Here is a 19,933-nt window from a genome sequence, read left to right as displayed (position 1 = left end):
ATGCACATATTCCCCTTGCAATAGAATCACACTGTTCCATGCAGACATGATCACACAGACACACACACTCTTGCATACACACAGACAGCAACACATAGAGGCATGCACACAAAGACACAGATCTACTTTCACTGCCATGCAAGACCTATAAGCACACCCAGGCATGTTCAACAACTCCAGTTATGCTCCAACCAAAATATACTCTGAAACAGTCACAAACACACTCCTGGGTTGTGGCCATGTTTTCAGTTTTGACAACCATATTTTCCAGATTACTTTATTGTTCTTCCTGGAGAAGAAGGGTGTGTGGTCTTCTAAGAATTCCCCTTAACATGACCACATTAACCTCAGTGCGACTATTTTCTCAGTGATAATATCTACTCTTTCCTGAATGTGGTCATGGGGAGGAATACTCAACAGGAAGCAGCAGTGTGCACTTCCCACCTTGAACTATTTCATAATCCCCTGAACAAGTCAATGTTCCATCAGCAAATACTCATTTCCTACAGAAGCAACTGCTGTGGTTCGTGTTGCATGGTCATCCCAGCTGTATCAGCCCTATGTTTCTGGGACCATTAAGAACTGCCCTCCAGGCCAACCCATTTCTTGGCATACCCTTAGCCCCGAATTGCTCATTACAGAACTGGCAATTTGGACTTGTCCCTCTCTATTAAAATAAGTGCCACTTTCAACCAAATTATTTTAATGCTTCTTTCATGACAGTCATAACCTAGTAGGTAATAACTTTGAGAGTGACATCAATTGACAAAGTGATGGAGTGTATTTTACATATTTGCTTGAATGATAGTGCTTAAATATGGAAATTTCCAGCATGAGTCTAACAGTCTTATTTATGATAAGAGTTTATAGAGGAAACATGAAAAATGAGAACTGGATTTTGTAAAAACAAAAATGCACCAGGCACGATTAGTTAATAAATAGAACATACTAAAGAACGGCCAGGATGTTTGTGGATATGTGTTAATCAGATTTCCTTGGGAATCAGTAACTAGACTTTAACCTTTGTAAAGAAACTGGCTTCAAGTGGAGGGGAAGGGGTCTGAATCAGGAGGCTTCTGAGTTGAGTGGAATTTAAGTTGCATTCAGTAGAAGAGGGAAAGGTGAGCAAAGACCTTGTTCAGTTAAAACTGCCCAAACATCTTTAAGACAGCTAGCATGTAAAACATGAGGTAGTTTCCCTTCCAAAAACTCAGGTGAAGAATGGCATCTTTTTCTGATCTCTCTGGGGCCCCATCTCTTAGTTCTAATTGAGTTTGATGGGGTAAGAATTGAGTTGACTTTCCATGCCATGGACTCCTGAGCTGATTTGGTGTTAGCATGCACCTGGAGGTATGTGATTTAGCACAGTATTATTCCCTCTGCACTAAACTCCATGAGGGCATCAGTCCTGTAAACCTCGTGCACCACTGAACCACCAGCCCCTAGCATAATGCCAGGTACGTCGCAGCATTTAGTACTCGTTAACTGAACAAGTCCTGGGTCCAGCTGGGCACAGAGCCCCGTGGGAGCTTTTCCTCCCCAGGCAGAGGTTACCGTTTCATGCTAGTTGTTTCCTGCATCCGCCGTTTCTTCTGGACTCCATGGTTTACCATCCAGCAAGGCCTTCCGGAGTCGTCTCCAGAAGATGTGCTGGCCCAGGACACTGTCTTCCCACTCCAGGTAAGTATTCCTGCTGAGAAGGCGATACAGCTCCACCTGCTGCCGCAGCAGGGACTTCTCCACCTTCTGCAGGACGATGAAGATGATGCCAGCACGACTGCTAAGAAACTGCCAGGTCTGGGCAATCTCGTACTCAAAGATGCACCACCGGCTCTGGATGAAGTGTCGGGACACCACAACGATAACCTTCCGGCTTTTGTGGAACCCTTCCTGGATGATATTGGCGGCGATGGCCACACCAGGGATAAAGTCTCTGTAGTGAAGGCAGAGCTGAAAGGGAGGCACCCCCTCCTCCAAATTCTTTACCAGTTCATTCCTCACCCATTCTTCATCCTGGCTTGAGTAGATAACGAAGGCATCGTAGGTGCTCTCGCCTCTGCTGTACTTTTTGCAACCGGCAAGAAGCATCAGGTGGAAATAGAACTTATACACCAAAACTGCTACCAAAGAAACCATGAGTACAGTGAACACTGACACAGTAATGATAGCCTTGCTCCTCTGACAGGTGGCATTCCTAAAACTCAGCAGGGGCATGCCCTGCATGTCTAAAGGTTTGGTACACACCATTTCTTCCACTTCCACCAAGAGCTGCCTGTGGTCCTTGACCCACTGCAGGAAATTCTGGTGTTCACAAACACAAGCAAAGTCATTCTGAGTAAGATTTAAGGAAACTAGATTACTTGGAAAATGCTGTCGTACTTGCTCCTTGGAGGCCACTATTCGATTAAAACTGTAATCCAGAATTTGGAGAGAGAGGAGAGGCTCATAAGGGAGTGTATCCAATGACAAGAGGTTGTTGTGACTCATATTTATCAACTGAAGTTTAGGAAGTGAGCCAAATGCTGTCTGGGACACCCCTTCCAGCTGACACTTAGAGAGGTCTAGAATGGTCAAGTTAGTTAGGTCTTTGAAAATATTTGGAAGAAAGTTGTTCTGAAAAGAATTGCCAGCCATTTTCAAGACTTGGAGGCTGACCAAGCCATCAAAAATGCCCCAGAAGACAACTTGGGTGTGAGTATAAGAAATATCAAGGTAACGGAGGTTTCTGAGGGATAGGAATACTGAAAAGTCACTGCCCTGTTTCAAATTGGAATGCTGGAAATCTAGATATTCTAGCTGTTCTAAGCCCAAGAAGTTTGAACTCATGGTAATAACATCATTGAAGCTCAGATCTAAATGCTTCAGTCTGGTTGTCCCCAAGTCAGAGTAAGAACAGCAACCCTTGAAACTCAGGTGATTTCTACTGAGATCTAGAAACTCAAGGTTTTTCAGCTTCATCTCAGTAAAAGTGCTCACGCCTTTGTTGGCAGTGAAAACAAACTCCTTGAGAGAGTCCAGCTCCCATTTGGGAAATTCTTCAAATACACAGTTAACCATTTCCAGCCGTTGCCATCTGAGATTTTTAGGAAGGTATCGTGGTCTGTTTAAAAACAGATGCACCAGAGAAATTGTAGAAACGTTTGCCAAACAATTAAATAAGTCAGTGATATCCTCTGAGAACTCATCAAAGAATGCTATGCGGAATTTTTCAATGGTCAAATTGCACAGTCCCTCCAGGAGATATTTGTCAAAGCTTTCCAAGTTCCTTTCATTTTTAAATTCTCCCAGAACCAAGTGATGGATCTTTAAACCAGCCAGACCTTGAATACAAGTTTTCATTACATCTGTACTATTAAAATTACTTCTCAAAGTCAGTTCATGGAGTTTAATTTCTTTAAAGGCACCTGGTTGGATAAAGGATAAAGGGTTCAGGGACAAGTCTAAAGAAAGGTTGAGTAGAGGCATTTGATGTAGAACCTGCAAGTCACTATGATAAATATCTTTGATCTTGTTATTGGAAAGATCCAAGTACTCCAGGTTGGTCAGGTTAGAAAAATAGTCAGGTAACTTGAAGGAGCAGATAAGATTGTGAGCCACGTTAAGCTCCTTCAAGTTTTTGAGATGTCCAATGGGGAGGTTCTCTAGAGACTGTAGGTTTGTCTCCACGGCCACCAGAGTCTGTAAACTTGAAAGTCCAGAAAAGGCTTCTGTGGAAAACTTCTGGATAGGGTTTCCTGTCAATATCAAGATGGAGAGGTGGTTTAGGCCCTGATACGTATCATTTTCGATGGTCTCAATTTCACACCTACAGGGAAAAGAGATACAGATTATATAATATTTCTGTTGAATTAAAAGTCAAAAAGGAATAACCATACCAATCTTCTAGCTCTTCACAGAGATGTGACATGACATATGAATATTCATTGACAGAGACATGAAGCAGGACAGATGATGACATGAGCAAGTAAGAAGCCTTACAGATTCAGTATGACCCTACTGGACACAATGACAAACTCTTTTTGTCATACTAGGCACACATGCTAAGCAGAGGCAGAAGATCCCTCAGAAGGAAATCAGTTAAAGATCAATAATTGGGGCACATGAAGACTGTATGGCTGGTAGAGTATGTAACTGCCTTGGGTTAACTTCAGCCATTTCCTGCCACATGTAATTGTGATTATCCCTCAGATTGGTACAGATGATGAAGATAGCCATTAGCTCTTAGGCATGATAAATCACTGATAAATGTCCATTTCAAGGATATAAAAAAATTACACACAAGGTCACAGATACCCTCAAGGTTTATGCAAAGCTCTCCATATATGTTAGCTATATATTTGTAGTTGTAGTTATCATAGGTAAATGTTAGCAACGGTTGGTAGAAGTGAGTTCAGTGGAAGAAAAGGAACGTGTACTCCGAAACCTTAGGTTAAAGAAATGGACCTAGACAAGTGAGATCAAAGCAGGCCTCTCTGAGAGCATATCAGTTGAAATCTGAAGGATAAATAGGAATTACCAAGAAAAGAAAGTGAGCTGAAGAGCAGATACAAAAGCCCTGAGGTAGGTGACAGCCATGATGCATGGAGGAACCATGAGAAACCATGAGAAACTTCTGTACCTGGTGTACAGAGTGGGGTGGAGGGTGTATGAAATGAGGTTGTGGAGGGGTGTGAGATGAAGTTGTGGAGAAAGAAGGATACAAAGCAGAGGCTTACCGACTGGAAAAGCATTTTGAATTTTGTCCCAAGAGAAATGGCAGCTATGCACTATACAAGATTCATGGAAGTGTCATAGAGACAAGGCTCTTACCCAGCCAACAATTGGCAAGCCACTTGCTAGCACTATAGATACATGCCAGTTAGCATTTGCAAATGAGTTATTTCCTAGTCCAATCTGACTTACATTTACAATTTCTCTACTTGTCCTATCCCCTCCATGAGGGTCAGGGGTAATAAAAGCATTTTGGCCCAAGCTTTTATTGACTGCCAGCTTGATAGAGGGTGGTGGGTGTCACAGGTAGAACACTGGAAAAGGGGGCAAGACATCTCAGTTCTGGTGTCTCTGTGGTCTTCTCATACCTCTGTGGGTCTCAGTTATCCCCTTTCTAAATGAGGGAGCTAAACTTGATTATTTCTCACGTTGCTTTCCAGTCTAGGATTTTATAACCTATAATATAATGTGTTAGGCAAGACTGGAGGAGTCTTGCTGTCTCATCAGAGGGAGCTCATCACTTTGGAGGAGCAGAGCATGAAGATGAAGAGAACATTTAACTTTGGAAGCAGGAGATGCAAATACAGATCTCTGCTGCCAACAAACTCCAAAAAATGTAGAGCGCGAATGTAGATAAATTACCAAAACTCTCTGAGCCTTAGTTTCTTCATCTAAAAAAGAAAACAAATATGTCAATATGTTTCCGTAGGAATGAAAGACTGTCTAGGGGACTAGCTGAGTCACTGTATGTGAACATTGGGAAGGAATACAAAAAGGTAAGGGATATCTTTGGTACTATATTTGTTCCTGTCTGAAGCCAGGATATCCTCCTGGCTAACCAGAGGGGGACATGTCCTCTCTCCAGGCACATCGTTAAGGCCTCTGAGGAAAGTTCCTTGTGTAGGTGTGGATCAAAGATGAATTATAAGGGATATTGTTTGATGAGAAACTACTTCTTGTTTTAAAAAGGGTGAGGGATGATTTGTTTATCTTAATTATAGTCCTTGACAAAGTTCTTACTCAGAAAACTGAAATTTAGGAACTGATGAAGTGCTGTAACAATACTTTTATTCTTATAAACTCTGTAAGGTTCTTAATACATATACATGCTAATATCCATTATCACATTTATCCCTGTGGGGTAAGTTTCACCCTTTCTGCTTCACAGATATGAGAACTGACACTCAGAGAGATGAAGTCACATGCCTCAGTCCACATAGATGTAAATGGTAGAGGAGGGCCCAGTTTGGGTCTTCTGACCCCCACAGAGCTCTATGCTCTATCCCACTGGCTTTAAAATGCTCCATTCCTCCTTTGTTATATACTCTGTCAGTTTCCAAGTTAGAGTATAAGACATCAAATGCCCACTCTTCCCTCTACAGAAATACCCACTATAAAGAGGATTTTCATGCTATGATCTTAGAATTTAATAAATGTTTCTATAATAAAAAGCCATATATAAAATGCTTCTGCATTTTCCACAAACTCTTACAGAGAATATGATTTATTATCTAGTACGTTTTATTAAAATACGGGCCTAATGATGATAATAGTTTTAGGATTCAATTACCCCCGAAAATAATGATAATACTTTCACCTGCCCTAATAAATGATAAATTTCCCTGCATCAGAAAAGAAAATCTTAGTCACTGTTCTTTCTCACAATAGATATTTTCCTTTGATCTTGTCATCATCCTCTTTGGATTACTTATATCTTCTTATTTCCCTATCCTCTATCCCACTTTCAATATTCTAGACATATTTGAATCCCACTCAGTTCACAACATCTGTCTTCACTACCCACTGCAGAGAAGCCCCCTTTTCTGAACAACACAATATGTTGCCTCTAGTTTGTACACAGCTTATCACTTAACTGGTCCATATCGCCATCCGTATCTCAGGTTCAAAATCCAGAATCAGAATTAAGTAACATTTATTGCATGCCCACTATGTGATTTAGCACCATGCTCAGGACTGTAACAGGTTACTTCTTTCAGGTGTGTATGCCCACCTTAATAGCTTAATAGCTGAAGTGTATATATCAACATACTCTTGTTTCCTACCAGACTGTATAATATACAGGAAGTAGTTAGTAATCATCTGCTAGTGAAAGAGTTTGAGTCCATTTTCTCCCTTGACTTAAAGCAATATCGAAAAGCAGAACTGTCCTTAAAAACTTTTTCATCCAGCTGCCCATTTCAGGGATAAGGCAATGAGATCAGGAGAAGGGAGGTGGCTCACCTGAAGTTATACAGCAAGTAAGATATCTGTTGAATGAATAAGTGAATAAAGATGAGACTCCTGACGTAAGAATGAAGTGATAGAACAATGAGCATTTTACCTTGGGCAATGTGTAAAATCTCATTCATTACCTGGATAAATCCAACACCTGTAGTTCTGGGAAGTTGGAGAAGCTATGGTTGTCTAAATGCCTCAGGGGATTAAAGCTCAGGTCCAGTTTCTTGGTTGATGTAGGAATGTTGTTGGGAATTTTGTTGAGATTCAGCTCCATGCATTTGTAAGTAATGTTAGGAACCACCTGCAATGATCACATATTAGATACAGTGTCTGAATTCATGCAACTTAACTGCCTTTTCCACTCTCCTCTCCTAGGCCAGAACCTTGGAGACCTCCAGTATAAGCACAGGGGCCATCCATCCATCCATCCTCTGATCGTCCATCCATCCACCCATCTATCATCCAGTCATTCACATGTCCATCCACCCATCTCTCATCCAATCATCCATCCATCATCCAGTCATCCATCCATGTATCTATCCATCCACCCATCCATTCATTCATCCGTTCACTCACTTTATACTTCTAAAATCTCTTACACCAGATTTGGAACGGGGAGCACCTACTATGTCCCTGGTTTTCTAACCTCTACTATCACGATGACAGCATTTAGAGGGAGTCAATGGAATGAAGTAGTAAAGAGCTGAGGCTTTGGAGTCAAAAGCCCTGCATTTCACCCAGTTCTTCCATGTGATTCAGGGCAAAGTGTTTTTCCCTAAGAACCCCACAATTGTATACAGCCCTGGGGAGACTACCAGTTAAGTAGTCTCACAATCATAGCTCAATTTTTGCCATTGGCATTCTCTCCCTTGACTCATTGATCTTTGAGAAGGTGATACAGAAATGGGGAAAAATCTTTAGGATGTGTGGATTCCAATGGTGAAACCTAGTAAACAAAGTCGAGTGGTTTATGCTCCTTTGGTTCATGTGCTTGTTTCCATCATACTTTCCCAAATTCTTTGTAAGCGTTTATTCTCTAACCTCACATTTAATTTATGAATTCTCTGATTTCTTCAACAAAATTTCTTCCTTAAGCTAGCTAATTTTGTTTTTGTGTTTAAAACCAAGGAGCACCTGGGTGGTTCAGTGGGCTAAAGCCTCTGCCTTCAGCTCAGGTCATGATCCCAGGGTCCTGGGATCGAGCCTCACAGTGGGCTCTCTGCTCGGTGGGGAGCCTGCTTCTCCTTCTCTCTCTGCCTGCCTCTCTGCCTACTTGTGATCTCTGTCAAATAAATAAATAAAATCTTTAAAAAATTTTTAAAAAACCAGTAGAATCTGTTAAAAGGATTAAATGAAATAAGGTATTTAAAGAGATTATCTCGATGGCTATTAAAGTGAAAATGATCAATAAATGTTAACATTTATTATTAGCAGTTATTATTAATCCCCTGCCACATGTGGGCATATTTCTTTCTTATATGTTACATACTTTAATTGTCAAATAAACCTTTTAAAGAAGAATTCAGAGAGAAGAAGGAATATGCATAAAGTATCACAGGTCGCATGTGCAGCTCTTTGCTTCATTGGCGTGTCTCCTGAAATGCTGTCCCTTATAGGAGCCTCCCAGACAATACTGTGTAATTGCAGATGGTGACAGGCTTCCTTCCGTTCTTTTTTTTTTTTTTTTAGATTTTTTAATTTATTTATTTGACAGAGAGAGAAACCACAAGTAGACAGAGAGACAAGCGGGGGGGTGGGGGTGGGAAGCAGACTCTGAGCTGAGCAGAGAACCTGACGTGAGGCTCGATCCCAGGACCCTGAGATCATGACCTGAGCTGAAGGCAGAGGCTTAAACAACTGAGCCACCCAGGTGCCCCCAGGCTTCCTTTCTTTACTCTCTTCCATCTACCTCCACACAGTGCATCACCATCTATCATAAATTATCTGTGTGATTTTTCCGTGTGTGTTGTTCATTTCCCTCATTACGTTGTAAGCTTTGGTTTCCTTGCTCTCTGCTATGGCTCCAGCACTCAGTACCTGGAAAATGGTTAATGCTTACTATTTATTGAATAAATGAATTAATAACTGATTGAATGAAGGTTTGCTTAAATCTTCAAATTGTAGCCATTTTCTCTAAGTGCTGTGGATAGTGCCATGACCCAGGTGATATGCCTCCAGACTTCAGTGATCTCACAATCAGAGGAAGAGTTGAGGTGGGAACAGGACCCACACGACTGAAAAGGACCATAAACCAGGCCTGGACAGTACCTTCCTCTAGCTCATATATGGTAGAGATCAATTCCAGATCCAGGGGTTACAGATGGCTTCTGAGAAAGAGAGGATTTCAAGGTGAGTCTTAAAGGAGGAGTAAGATTCGGGTACATGGAAAGAGGAAGAGGGAGAGGACAGTGTAAGCAAGAAGAGATGGAAACCAACTCAGAGCAGCTGGTCTGAAGTAGGAGTGGTGAAACCTAAGTACGTGGGGACGCCAGAGCCCTGTGGCGATGCTTTTAACCATACAACATGTGAAAGTTGAGCACCTTCGATGTGCTAGGCGCTGGGTGTAGTGTAAGCCTTGGCAGTTGGCTTTTCTTGTAATGCAACTGCCTGATTTAAGCTTTGACAAGGGAGGCATCCACTTCAAAGAGGGCTATCTCCAAGGAAAAAAATGCCAGCCACATGACTGGATAAAGAGCCGGGCCACTTCTCCTCACTTGGCCTTCTTCCTGCCCCCTCTTTCCACCACCCCTTCCTCAATCCTTGCTCTTATGTTTTAAACTCACTAAGAAAGAGGGAGCCAGGGAAATCCTGGTCCCCCCCTCCTTAACCCCAATAACAACAGAACTTCACATGCTTGAGAGCTTTTTCTCTTCACCCTCAATATTGTTGGGTGGCCCTACTTGTGCTGTGTAATTTCCAGGTCTCAGAGTAATAAACTTCCAGTTTTTCAAAATTTCCTGATGGTCATCTCTTAAGGGCATCTTACAATCATAAAGAACCAAAGGGGCTGGTCCAGCCACAACATGGGTTACTGATAGGCTGAGACCAGCACAAAACACTGGGATATAGAGGTAAATAAAAATCAGCAATGGTGTTGTTCACTTATAGATCCCATTTCAAAGGGAAGGACAAATGAACAAATACACAAAAAATGTTTAATAATATGCTAAAAAAATAAAGCATCTAGAGATTAGAAGGAAATATGTGGATTGGCAAGTTCTACATGAGGTGATCAAGGAATACTTCCAAAAGGAGGTGACGTTTAGGCAGAAAGATAAATGAAGTGAGCGATTTATCACTTCTTGGCCTTTTGGCTAAGATCAAGTGTGAAGTGAGGGATTAAGTCATGAAGAAATCTAAGACTGCACTGCCCAACATGGTGGCCTCTAGCCACACATGGCTATTGAGCATGAGACATTTAGTCCAAGCTGAGAGACAGGGAAACTGTAAAATACATACTAAATCGCAAACACTTAGTACCAAAGAAAGGATGTGAAGTATTTTATTAATAGTTTAGTATATATTACATTTTCAAATAATATTTTGAATATACTGTGTTAAATAAAAACATTATTAAAATTAAATTTGCCAATTTTAATTTTTCAATGTGATTACCAGAAAATTTAAAGCTACATTTAACTGATGAATCATTGAACATTACATCTGAAACTAATGATGTACTATGTGTTGGCTAATCGAATTTAAATTAAAAAAAAAAACTTATAAAGACATTAGAATGGGGGCACCTGGGTGGCTTATTCAGTTAAGTGACTGGCTCTTAATTAGGCTCGGGTTATCATCTCAGGGTTGTGAAACAAGCCCCCTGACGGGTTCCACACTCAGCGCAGTCTGCTTGGGATTCTCTCCCTTTCTCTCTGCCTCTCTCCCTCCACTCACACACAGGCATGCTCTCTCTTTCTCTTTCTCTAGGGGAGAAAAAAAGACATTGGAATAGTCAGTAAATGCAATAACAATTATTAACTTCCAGAAATAAATAAATAGATAGCTAAAATTTAGGTAAGTAAAAATTTGGCTAAATTTAGTTACATTTATTGTTTAAATTTAAATAAGATCATGTGACCTACATGGTATTACATTTGGGCAGCACTGATCTGGGAGGAAAGCTTTCTGGCCAGAGGAAATAGTCAGTGCAAAGGCCCTTAGGTAGCAGACTGCCCTAATAGCACGCAGAAGTTATAACAAGCTGTTAAGAGGGCAGTTTGTTAGAACTGAACCTTGGGCAAAACAATAACAAATAAAGAACAAACAAAAATGTACAGAATGAATTAGAGTGGAAAGGAGACCAGGAAGCAGGAGACCAGTAACTGTCCAAGAATCAAGGCAAGGGAGACTGAGGACCTGCCCTAGGATGACACTGAATGAATGGGCATGGTTGGACAGGTTTTGGAGACTGAGAATATGGGGCATAGGGGAAGGGAAGGTGTGATTTTATCTGGGGGTGACTGATTAGAGGATCCATTCCCATTAACCTAACAGCAGGATGGACACAGAGAAGACAATGAACAGAGCTCTGGGCAGAGAGTTGGAGGAAGGGAGGGCTTTGAGATGACAAATTTATCTTTGTTATATATTAAAGTATATTATTTCACCAATGCTCTCATTCTCAGGACTCTGGCTGGTTATGTTTTTCCTGAGTTTCTGACCCTGCCACACACTAAATCTCAGGACATTCCCTGAGTTTTTGGGTTCTACCATGGGCTTCCCAAGCACTTGTGAAGTCCACACAGGGGAAAACAAAAGAGATCCATCATGAATGAGATTACGCAAAAGTTAGTTTCACAAAGAAAGAAACCATTACATTAGCTGTCATTTTACATGGTTCTTTCTCTCTCTCTTCCCCCTTTCTCTGTTTGTCTCTTTTTCTCCATCTTTTTTCTTTATTTTTCTCTCTCCACTTTTCTTTTCCAATTTCATTTCTTTTCATCCTTTGATGAAAAGGTTAGAATCTAAAAGTCTGAACTCCACTTAGAAAGTTCTCCCTATTAAGAGACAAAAAGCAAAACAAAACAAAACACCTTCCTGAGATTGAAAGGAGCAAAGTGAGTGCCTGAAGCTGAGAGTACAATCCACCAGCAGAAAGAAATGACAAGAAGCAGACCTCTTACAACTCTCTACTGAAGTAGGTATTATTATAAGACTGCTATGGATGGAAAAACTGGCTTCAGAGAGGCTTAGTAACTTCTCCAAGGTCACACAGCCCAGAAGTCAAAGAACAGTGATTTTAAGCAGATCCATCTGATGTAAAGCTCCTACTAGCCCTAAAAGTTCTAAATGGGCCGTGAGCCCACCACGGGCTGCCTGTTGGTGCGATATAAACATGAACTCTTCGGTTCCTGTGGCTTTTCAAATCCTTCGTGTAATTTGACTCCTTGTTGCAAATGAAACTAGCCAGCTAGGAGGGAGCCACAGTGGGAAGTTCTCGGCAGAGAGCAGTTTTTCAGAAGCAAGGCAAATCTCCCAGGAGGAGAACTGACTCAGAGCCACATACCTGCACACAAGGCTCCCAGCTCTCGGGTCTCAGGCAGGAGAGGAAGGTCATGGCTGGGATCAGAATCCCAGCCAGGTGAGTAGAAGACATCATTCTGGCATTTTCTGTGCCCAGAAGCGGCTCTGTGAAACATGACACGTTGTATCCGCCTGCTGGGGTGGTCACTGGGGCACTGCCACTTCTCTCTGCCCCGCTGGGTGCCCCAGGATGATTAAGATATTCAGAGCAGTGCTGCTGCGTTCAGGGGCAAGAGGAAGTGAGAGTGGCAAACTTAGCATTCTGGGCTTTTGTTTCGCTAATATTTATGTCCCCAGTCACAGGAGAGGAAGTTACAAGAAGAAGAACAAAACGTCTGCAGATCAGTGGTCCAAGTAAGAGCAAGAGGAAGTTGGCTTTGATCCCGGGAAGTCATCTGACCTCCCGGTTAGTGAACTTGGGAAAACAGTCAGACCGGTCGAACAGCCTGTGCAACAATCCAGGATGGTGGCTTTCCAATTTCGTTTTAGTAGTGGAAACTTGCCCTGTGTATTAGTTTCCTAGGGCCACCATGACAAATTACCGCAGGCTGCGTGGCTTCAAGGACAGACATTTATTTGCTTATGAAGTCCTGGAGGCTGGGAGGCTGAGACCAGGGTGTCAGTGGGCTTGATTAAGGCTCTCCCCTTGGCTTGTAGGTGGCTGTCTTCACTTGGTCTCTCCCCCTTGTGCATCTGTGCCCTAATTTCCCCTTCTTAGGTAGACACCAGCCATTTTGGATTAGGACCTACCTGTATGACTTCATTTTACCTTCTAAAATATAAACTTTTTTAAAGGTCCAGTACCAAAACACAGTCATGTTCTGAGATACTGGAGGACTTCAGTAGGGATTTTGAGGAGAATATAATTCAGCCCATAGTAATGGCCACTCTTGTGAAATCCTGTGAAGAAACTCATGTTTCTGAAACTGACTGAAAGCGCAGCTGTAGTGAACCACCATTTGAAAAGCACAGGGATATTGGGAAAAGATTGGAATGAAGTATCACATACAATGAAATTCAAATTGAGCTTGGGTAACTTACGGCCCCATGGCTGCTACTGATCCTTACTTTCTAGTCTGCAAAATGGGACAGTGGTTTTCATCGCAACAGAAACTCACATTTATGAAATTCATAAAAACCAAGCCATGTGATAGTAGTCAAATGTGGCAAGCCATTAAGCCTTAGTTTCTAGGCTTTGAAATGGAGATGATCACATTTGTCTTACCTGATCAACTTTAATTTACATAAAGTGGTTAGCATAGTGTGTGCTTTGTCAGTGTTTCCATAAATTGGTAGCTACTGTAATCAGTAAACATATGAATAAAATGGGTATAATAATAAATACCTCCAGGTATTGCTATGGGATTAAATAAGATGATATTTGTGAAGTTTTAGAACAGTAGCTGGGATGTAGCAAGTGCAAAGCACGTTTCTGTTAAATAAGAACAGAGGTAAAAGTGGGGATATTCCTAGCATTGTGTCCTAGATATTTCTACCAAGATACTCTGCAGGCATCTCAGACTCAACATACCTAAAATCAAGCTGTGAGGGAGCATGTCATAGGGGACTGCGTACAAACTCTTGCAGTCCTCGTCAACACAGCTGTAAAATTAAGCTAAAAATAGTCCCATTGTCAAAACTTTGCTTTGAGGATTGAAATGATATAAAGGTCATAATAGGTGCTCAATAAAGTTTAGTTCTCTGGAAAGTTAATAGCATTTCACTTCCACATCGTCATTCCAGTTGGAAATTGCTTTGATTTCCTCATTTTTCTCATCAACTGTGTATTAACTATATTTTCTTATTTCCTGTATTTTTGTTGTTTTGGCATCTAGCCTAGCTGACTAGTATCACCGCCCCTCCCAGGGCCAGCCAGTCCTTAGAAACAGCAAGCGATTTGCCCTGTTACTCACTTCTCATGTGCCAATGAACCAATTCAAACCTCATACTCTAGGAGGCAATATTCTTCTGCCCTAATCATCAAAGGACCAGGTACCAGATAACCTAGAGAAAGTCTCTGGACCCCACAGCCTCCTGAAATTATTCAAAGTAGCCAATTCTAAGCCTGCTTACCCTACGTCTCCTTGCTTTTCCCACAGAAACTACAACAAAACCGCCTGCCCATGCCTTCTGCTTGCTCCTTCTGCCTCCTGACTGATGCTGGTGCTTCCCCATGTGGTCCTGCATGGGGTGGTGTGCAGCCCCCCTCTTGGGAACTGTAACAAACCTTATTTTCAACGGCAATCATCTCTTGATCCATTGGTCTCACCACACATGAAAAATAAAACCTATATTTAAAAACAAAACATTCTACCATTTCCTAGAGAGTTGGATCTATAATTCTAAATGTCACTCTTCGTTTCTATTAGCATTACCACTGAATATATCCCTTGGCCTAGATTAGTGGAATATACTATTAACGGGTCTCTCAGGGACCAGACTCATTTCTTCCAGTGTCTGAACTCTTCTAATACATCCCTTATCTTGAAATCAAAGCAGTCCTTCTAAAATGCAAAGAAAATTACCTCATGTTAATAATATTCTAATGCTCTGTATTGCCTAGACCTCATGCCTCATACTCTACCCCGCACTACACACACACATGCACACATACACACACTCCACCTTCTAAGGAACAAACGTGTGTTCATAAGGAGGCCCCATTACTAGAACACAACACTTAAGTGAATAGAGTAATATGTGTGTAATAGAGAAGATCCCCTTTCTTCCCATTGCTAAAGAGAAAATCCCATGATGGTCAACATGAAGAGTAAGAGAAAGAGTTCACGACAATCTCCCAGACTGTGTTTCATGAGACGTTAATACACATATTTTATAGTGTATAGTGGTACGTTAATACACATATTTTATAGAAGTCTTCCTAAAAAACGTTCCTAGCTATGACTGGGGAATTAATGATAGTGCCTTATAAAGATGATTTTTTTTCCCTATAGGATTAACACACTATGATCTACTGACCTTAGTCAAAGAGATTTCAGTTCTGTGTGCTCCTGCCAGTAGGCAGGCAGTGTATCTCTTACAAAAGAGAAACTACTGGGCCCACCATTTCTACCACAATACAGTAATAATTACATCCTGGCCTCAGTGGTAGAGACGCGGCCGGCGGTGGGATGGGGAGCAACTTGCATTTCTGCTCCTGAGCAAGGTCAACTCAGCCCCCATAATCATCCCATCAGTTGAGGAATTTCCATCTTCATCAGAGTTTTGGAAGAAGCGTTCGAGATTATTTGGCAGGCACTGCCTATTTCATAAGAAATAAAGAAAGTCCCAAACTGACCTGTGTTAAGTTAGGCTAATTTCTGTATCAACCTTCAGTGACTCAAAACAATAAAAGTTGATTTCTGGCTCAGGCCATGCTCAATGAGAATATTCCTGATTGGAGGTACTCCAAGAACGGTTCATGGATCCAAGATCCTCTTGCCTCATTATGATACCATATTCAATACGCAGTCTCTAAGTTTGTTGTGGAACATGAAAAGAGCATAGGAAGACACGCAGATGCTTAGATACCTCTGCTCAGAAGTGACGTGCATCATCTCTGCTTTCACTCCATTGTCCAGAGCTAGTGGCAAGACCACAGCCGGTGGGGACTCTAGCTCCTAAGCTTCAAGCATCCTATCCTGCACCCAGAATTCATACGCATGCACACACAGTCACTGGTGGGTACCCCTCCAAAGCACCATTCTATGTTATGGAAAGGAAATGCAAATCATCCTTGATCAGAGAATTATCTGGGCCACAACCTTAGTATCCTGTAATATTCATTTATGGTAATTAAAATAAAATAATAAGGGTGAACAATCATAACACAGCCTGGCTCGGAGAAGAAAAGCCCAATTAGTTTGACATGTCTAAGAACCAAATTTGATTCTATCCAATGGTTCCAAGTTTCACATTTTTTCACATGTTAACACCTCTATAATCAGAATGTGTCTCATAATTGACAATACATTACAATCATAATTTGTTTTATTCTTTCTTCGTAACCAGTAAAGTAATGGTACGTCTTACAATCTGGTATCTTACATTCAATGAAGAAGAGTTCATCAGGACAAACAACAACAAAACACAAGTTAAAAAAGGAAACACATTGTTAAAAGAATAAAGAGATATATTTTCTAAGGACTCCTTACAGCATATCCTGGGCTAATGTGTATACTGCATCTACAAAGGAACACAGAACACTCAACATTTCCTTTTTGGACTCACAAACTCCCTTTTATCTTTGGATACCCATTACCAGTCCTGTATCCTTTAACATGCCCTGTACCAGCATTCCTGTGATCTCAAGCATACCTCCAAAAGTGCTGCTTTTAAGCAGAAGCATGAAGTGTACTGTCCTGGCTCCAGGTGACACAATTCCTGTCTCTGGGGCTGGGTCCGGACATTCAGTACTATTCCATAAGTCTCAATATTTTCTCCCAAATATCTTGAGTACGAAGGGTAGGTGAGGATTACTCCCCAAGAGTTATCAAGGCAAACTGTGTAAGTTTATGACCTTTTCTGTATTATTAAAAAAAAAAATTACTTTGAATTTCGTATCCCTGTATAGTCTGTCTCTCCAGTAGAATATAAACTCCATGAGGCTTTATGGGATGTTCACATATGTTGTGCCTGAGTAGTTGATACTAGGTAAGCAGCTGGTGAAGGAATCAAGGAACAACATATCTGAATTTGTTTTTCTTTTTTTATTCTTTTTAAAGATTTATTTATTTATTTGACAGACAAAGATCACAAGTAGACAGAGAAGCAGGCAGGGGAGATGGGGGTGGGGGGGGGGGTGGTGGAAAGCAGGCTCCCTGCCAAGCAGGAAGCCCAATGCGGGGCTCTATCCCAGGACCCTGGGATCATGACCTGAGCCGAAGGCAGAGGCTTTAACCCACTGAGCCACCCAGGTGCCCCCTGAATTTGTTTCTAACATGTAGCTGGAATTTTAGAGTACTCCATACCTTTCATACTGAGTACTGTGACTCTTATAATCAGTGATTATTCTGGACTTTTTTTTTTTTTTCCTTTTCTACCTTCCCTGGGGATACATATGTCCCAGGTTAAGCAACACAAAGGTACATAGAGTGATACCAAGTGGGTTAGGATTAAATACCATCCCTTCTCCTGGGGTAGAAAAACCCTTTGTCTCTTTTACTCATGAACCTGAGAGAGAGATTGGTTCATTAGAGCCGAGAGACTCTCCCCTCTTTGTTCTTCTCACTACTCACCAAATTTCCCAGGTCATTCAGACTCTGGAAAAGCATTGTGTACTGTAAGAGGGCTATATTTTAAAATATTTAATTATCTGATTTACTTCCTGGCATCATCATTTCGTGGTGTGAGACTTATCTTTAACATCATGAGTTTCCTTAACTGTATAAAGGAAATAACACCGTGGCCTAAGTAATAGCATTACTTGAGAGTTTAGAGAGGATGTATCTATAAACATAACCACTTCACAAAATTGTTGACTATCATTCATATATTCATTCATCAAATATGTGCCAAATGCTTAAATTCTACCAAGCACTATTCTAGGCACAAAGGACACAGCCATGAACAAAACAACACCTCCTCACTTGGAACTCAAGTTCTAACAAGGAGAGAGCCAATAGCTACTATAAATTACAGGGGCACCTGGGTGGCTCAGTGGGTTAAAGCCTCTGCCTTCGGCTCAGGTCATGATCCCAGGATCCTGGGATCGAGCCCCACATCAGGCTTTCTGCTCCATGGAAAGCCTGCTTCCTCTCTCTCTGCCTGCCTCTCTGCCTACTTGTGATCTCTGTCAAATAAATAAATAAAATCTTTAAAATAAATAAATTACATAGCACATTAAATTATGTTAATGTATGTGGGTGAATTTTTTTTTTTTTAAGATTTTATTTGACAGAGATCACAAGTAGGCAGAGAGGCAGGCAGAGAGAGGAGAAAGCAGGCCCCCTGCTGAGCAGAGAGCCAGATGCGGGGCTCAATCCCAGGACCCTGGGATCCTGACCTGAGCTGAAGGCAGAGGCTTAACCCACTGAGCCACCCAGGTGCCCCAACTGGGTGAAAATTTTTAAAAGAGGGTCAAGGAGGATGAAGAATGGTAAGTGGGACTGAAAGTTTTGTTTGATTTTGTTTTTTAAGTTAGCTCCTTGCCCAACAAGGGGCTTAAACTCATGAGGGATCCTTGGTACAGAAGTTTTAAGTAGGGCAGCCTGAGTATGAAAAAGTAACATTTTGAGGAAATTCTTGAAGGATTTGCTAACTATGCAGATATCTGGGAGAATACTCCAGTTAGAAGAGTGGTTTTCAACTGACAGTAGTTTTGCCCTAAGGGTCTTTTGGCAATTAATGCCCCTGGAGACATTTTTGGTTGTTATGACTTGGGAGCAGGGATGACTTGCTACTAGCATCCAGTAAATCATGCTCAAGGGTGCTGCTACCCATCCTACAATGCACAGGATAATCAAAATATCAAAATATCAATAGTGCCAAGGGTAAGAAACCCTGAGTGAGAGGGACAAGCTAGTGCAAAAGTCTAAACACAGGAAATTGCCAGAACCAACAAGGAAGCCAGTGTGGAGAGATGGCCATCCAGGTCGCTTAGGGCATCATAGACCACTGTAAAGATTTTGTATCTTCTTGATACCTGCCCAAGCCTCCCCAAGGCAGGCATTGTCACGCTCTCCTCAGGTTCCCCCAGCAACCATCTGTTATGCTCAGGAGGGATGAATTGTCTGCCTCTCTTGCTACACTTTCAGCTCCTTGATGACAGCAGCCAAACTTGGCCCATGTCCACACCCCATGCCTAGCACAGTGCTAATACCCAGTTCAACGCATTGTTAGTCTCATCAATAATTATACTAATAACTTTGGATGACAATAATCATTGATTTCATATGCATGCTAATAAGGTCTGAGTGAGGACAAATTGTAAATACTCATATCTGTAGCTTCTCTCCCTCATCAGTACCAGGTACATAGTAAGTGTTCAATAAAAATTGATTGAATAAAAGAATGAGTAGATTATATATAGTTAGCTCATCACTTAATGCTAGTCAGTCTAATTTCTCCACATCTTAGCAACTTTCTTGCAATAGAGGAAGGAGAAATTGAAAAGGGTTGCCTACATGGGGCACCTGGGTACCTCTGTTGGTTAAGTGACTGACTCGTGATTTTGGCTCAGGTCATGATCTCAGAGTCCTGAGAGGAGGCCCTCCTGTGCTGGCCTCCGCACTCAGTGGGGAGTCTCCACTTAAGATTCTGGCTCTCCCTCTCCCTCTGTCCCTACCCCCCCCCAAAAATAAATAAATACATTTTTTTTAAGGAAAAAAAAATAAAAGGGGTATCTACCCTTTTTCTGGAAGACAGCCTATGACAACATATTTCAAGCTGCTGTCTGATGCAATCCTGTGCTAGACTTGTAGGTCTCGTTATAACACAGCACTGTGGACAACACATGTTT

At 41.6% G+C, this 19,933-nt stretch overlaps 1 protein-coding gene across 1 annotated transcript; it reads right to left on the bottom strand.

Moving 5' to 3' along the window:
* Nucleotides 1-399: 399 nt before the first annotated feature.
* Nucleotides 400-12,568, bottom strand: TLR4 (toll like receptor 4). The gene is made up of 3 exons (XM_080820480.1): nt 12,458-12,568; nt 7,083-7,249; nt 400-3,805 (listed from the first exon to the last, which is right to left on the bottom strand). Exons 1-3 carry the CDS (start codon nt 12,548-12,550, stop codon nt 1,564-1,566), a joined length of 2,502 nt encoding a protein of 833 aa, XP_080676606.1. The 5' UTR covers nt 12,551-12,568; the 3' UTR covers nt 400-1,563.
* Between the last annotated feature and the right edge of the window lie 7,365 nt (nt 12,569-19,933).

The sequence above is a fragment of the Martes martes genome, assembly GCF_963455335.1.
Source record: "Martes martes genome assembly, chromosome: 12".
In the NCBI taxonomy this organism is placed as follows: domain Eukaryota; kingdom Metazoa; phylum Chordata; class Mammalia; order Carnivora; family Mustelidae; genus Martes; species Martes martes.
The sequence above is the reverse complement of the archived record's forward strand: the minus strand, read 5'-3'. Positions and strand labels throughout refer to the sequence as shown.

Excerpts from the sequence above, each read along its gene's own strand:
- TLR4 (XM_080820480.1), bottom strand. The coding sequence starts at position 12,550 with ATGATGTCTTCTACTCACCTGGCTGGGATTCTGATCCCAGCCATGACC. Across the intron at positions 7,250-12,457 it reads GCTGGGAGCCTTGTGTGCAG|GTGGTTCCTAACATTACTTA; the intron begins GTATGTGGCTCT and ends TGATCATTGCAG. Across the intron at positions 3,806-7,082 it reads CAGGTGTTGGATTTATCCAG|GTGTGAAATTGAGACCATCG; the intron begins GTAATGAATGAG and ends TTTTCCCTGTAG.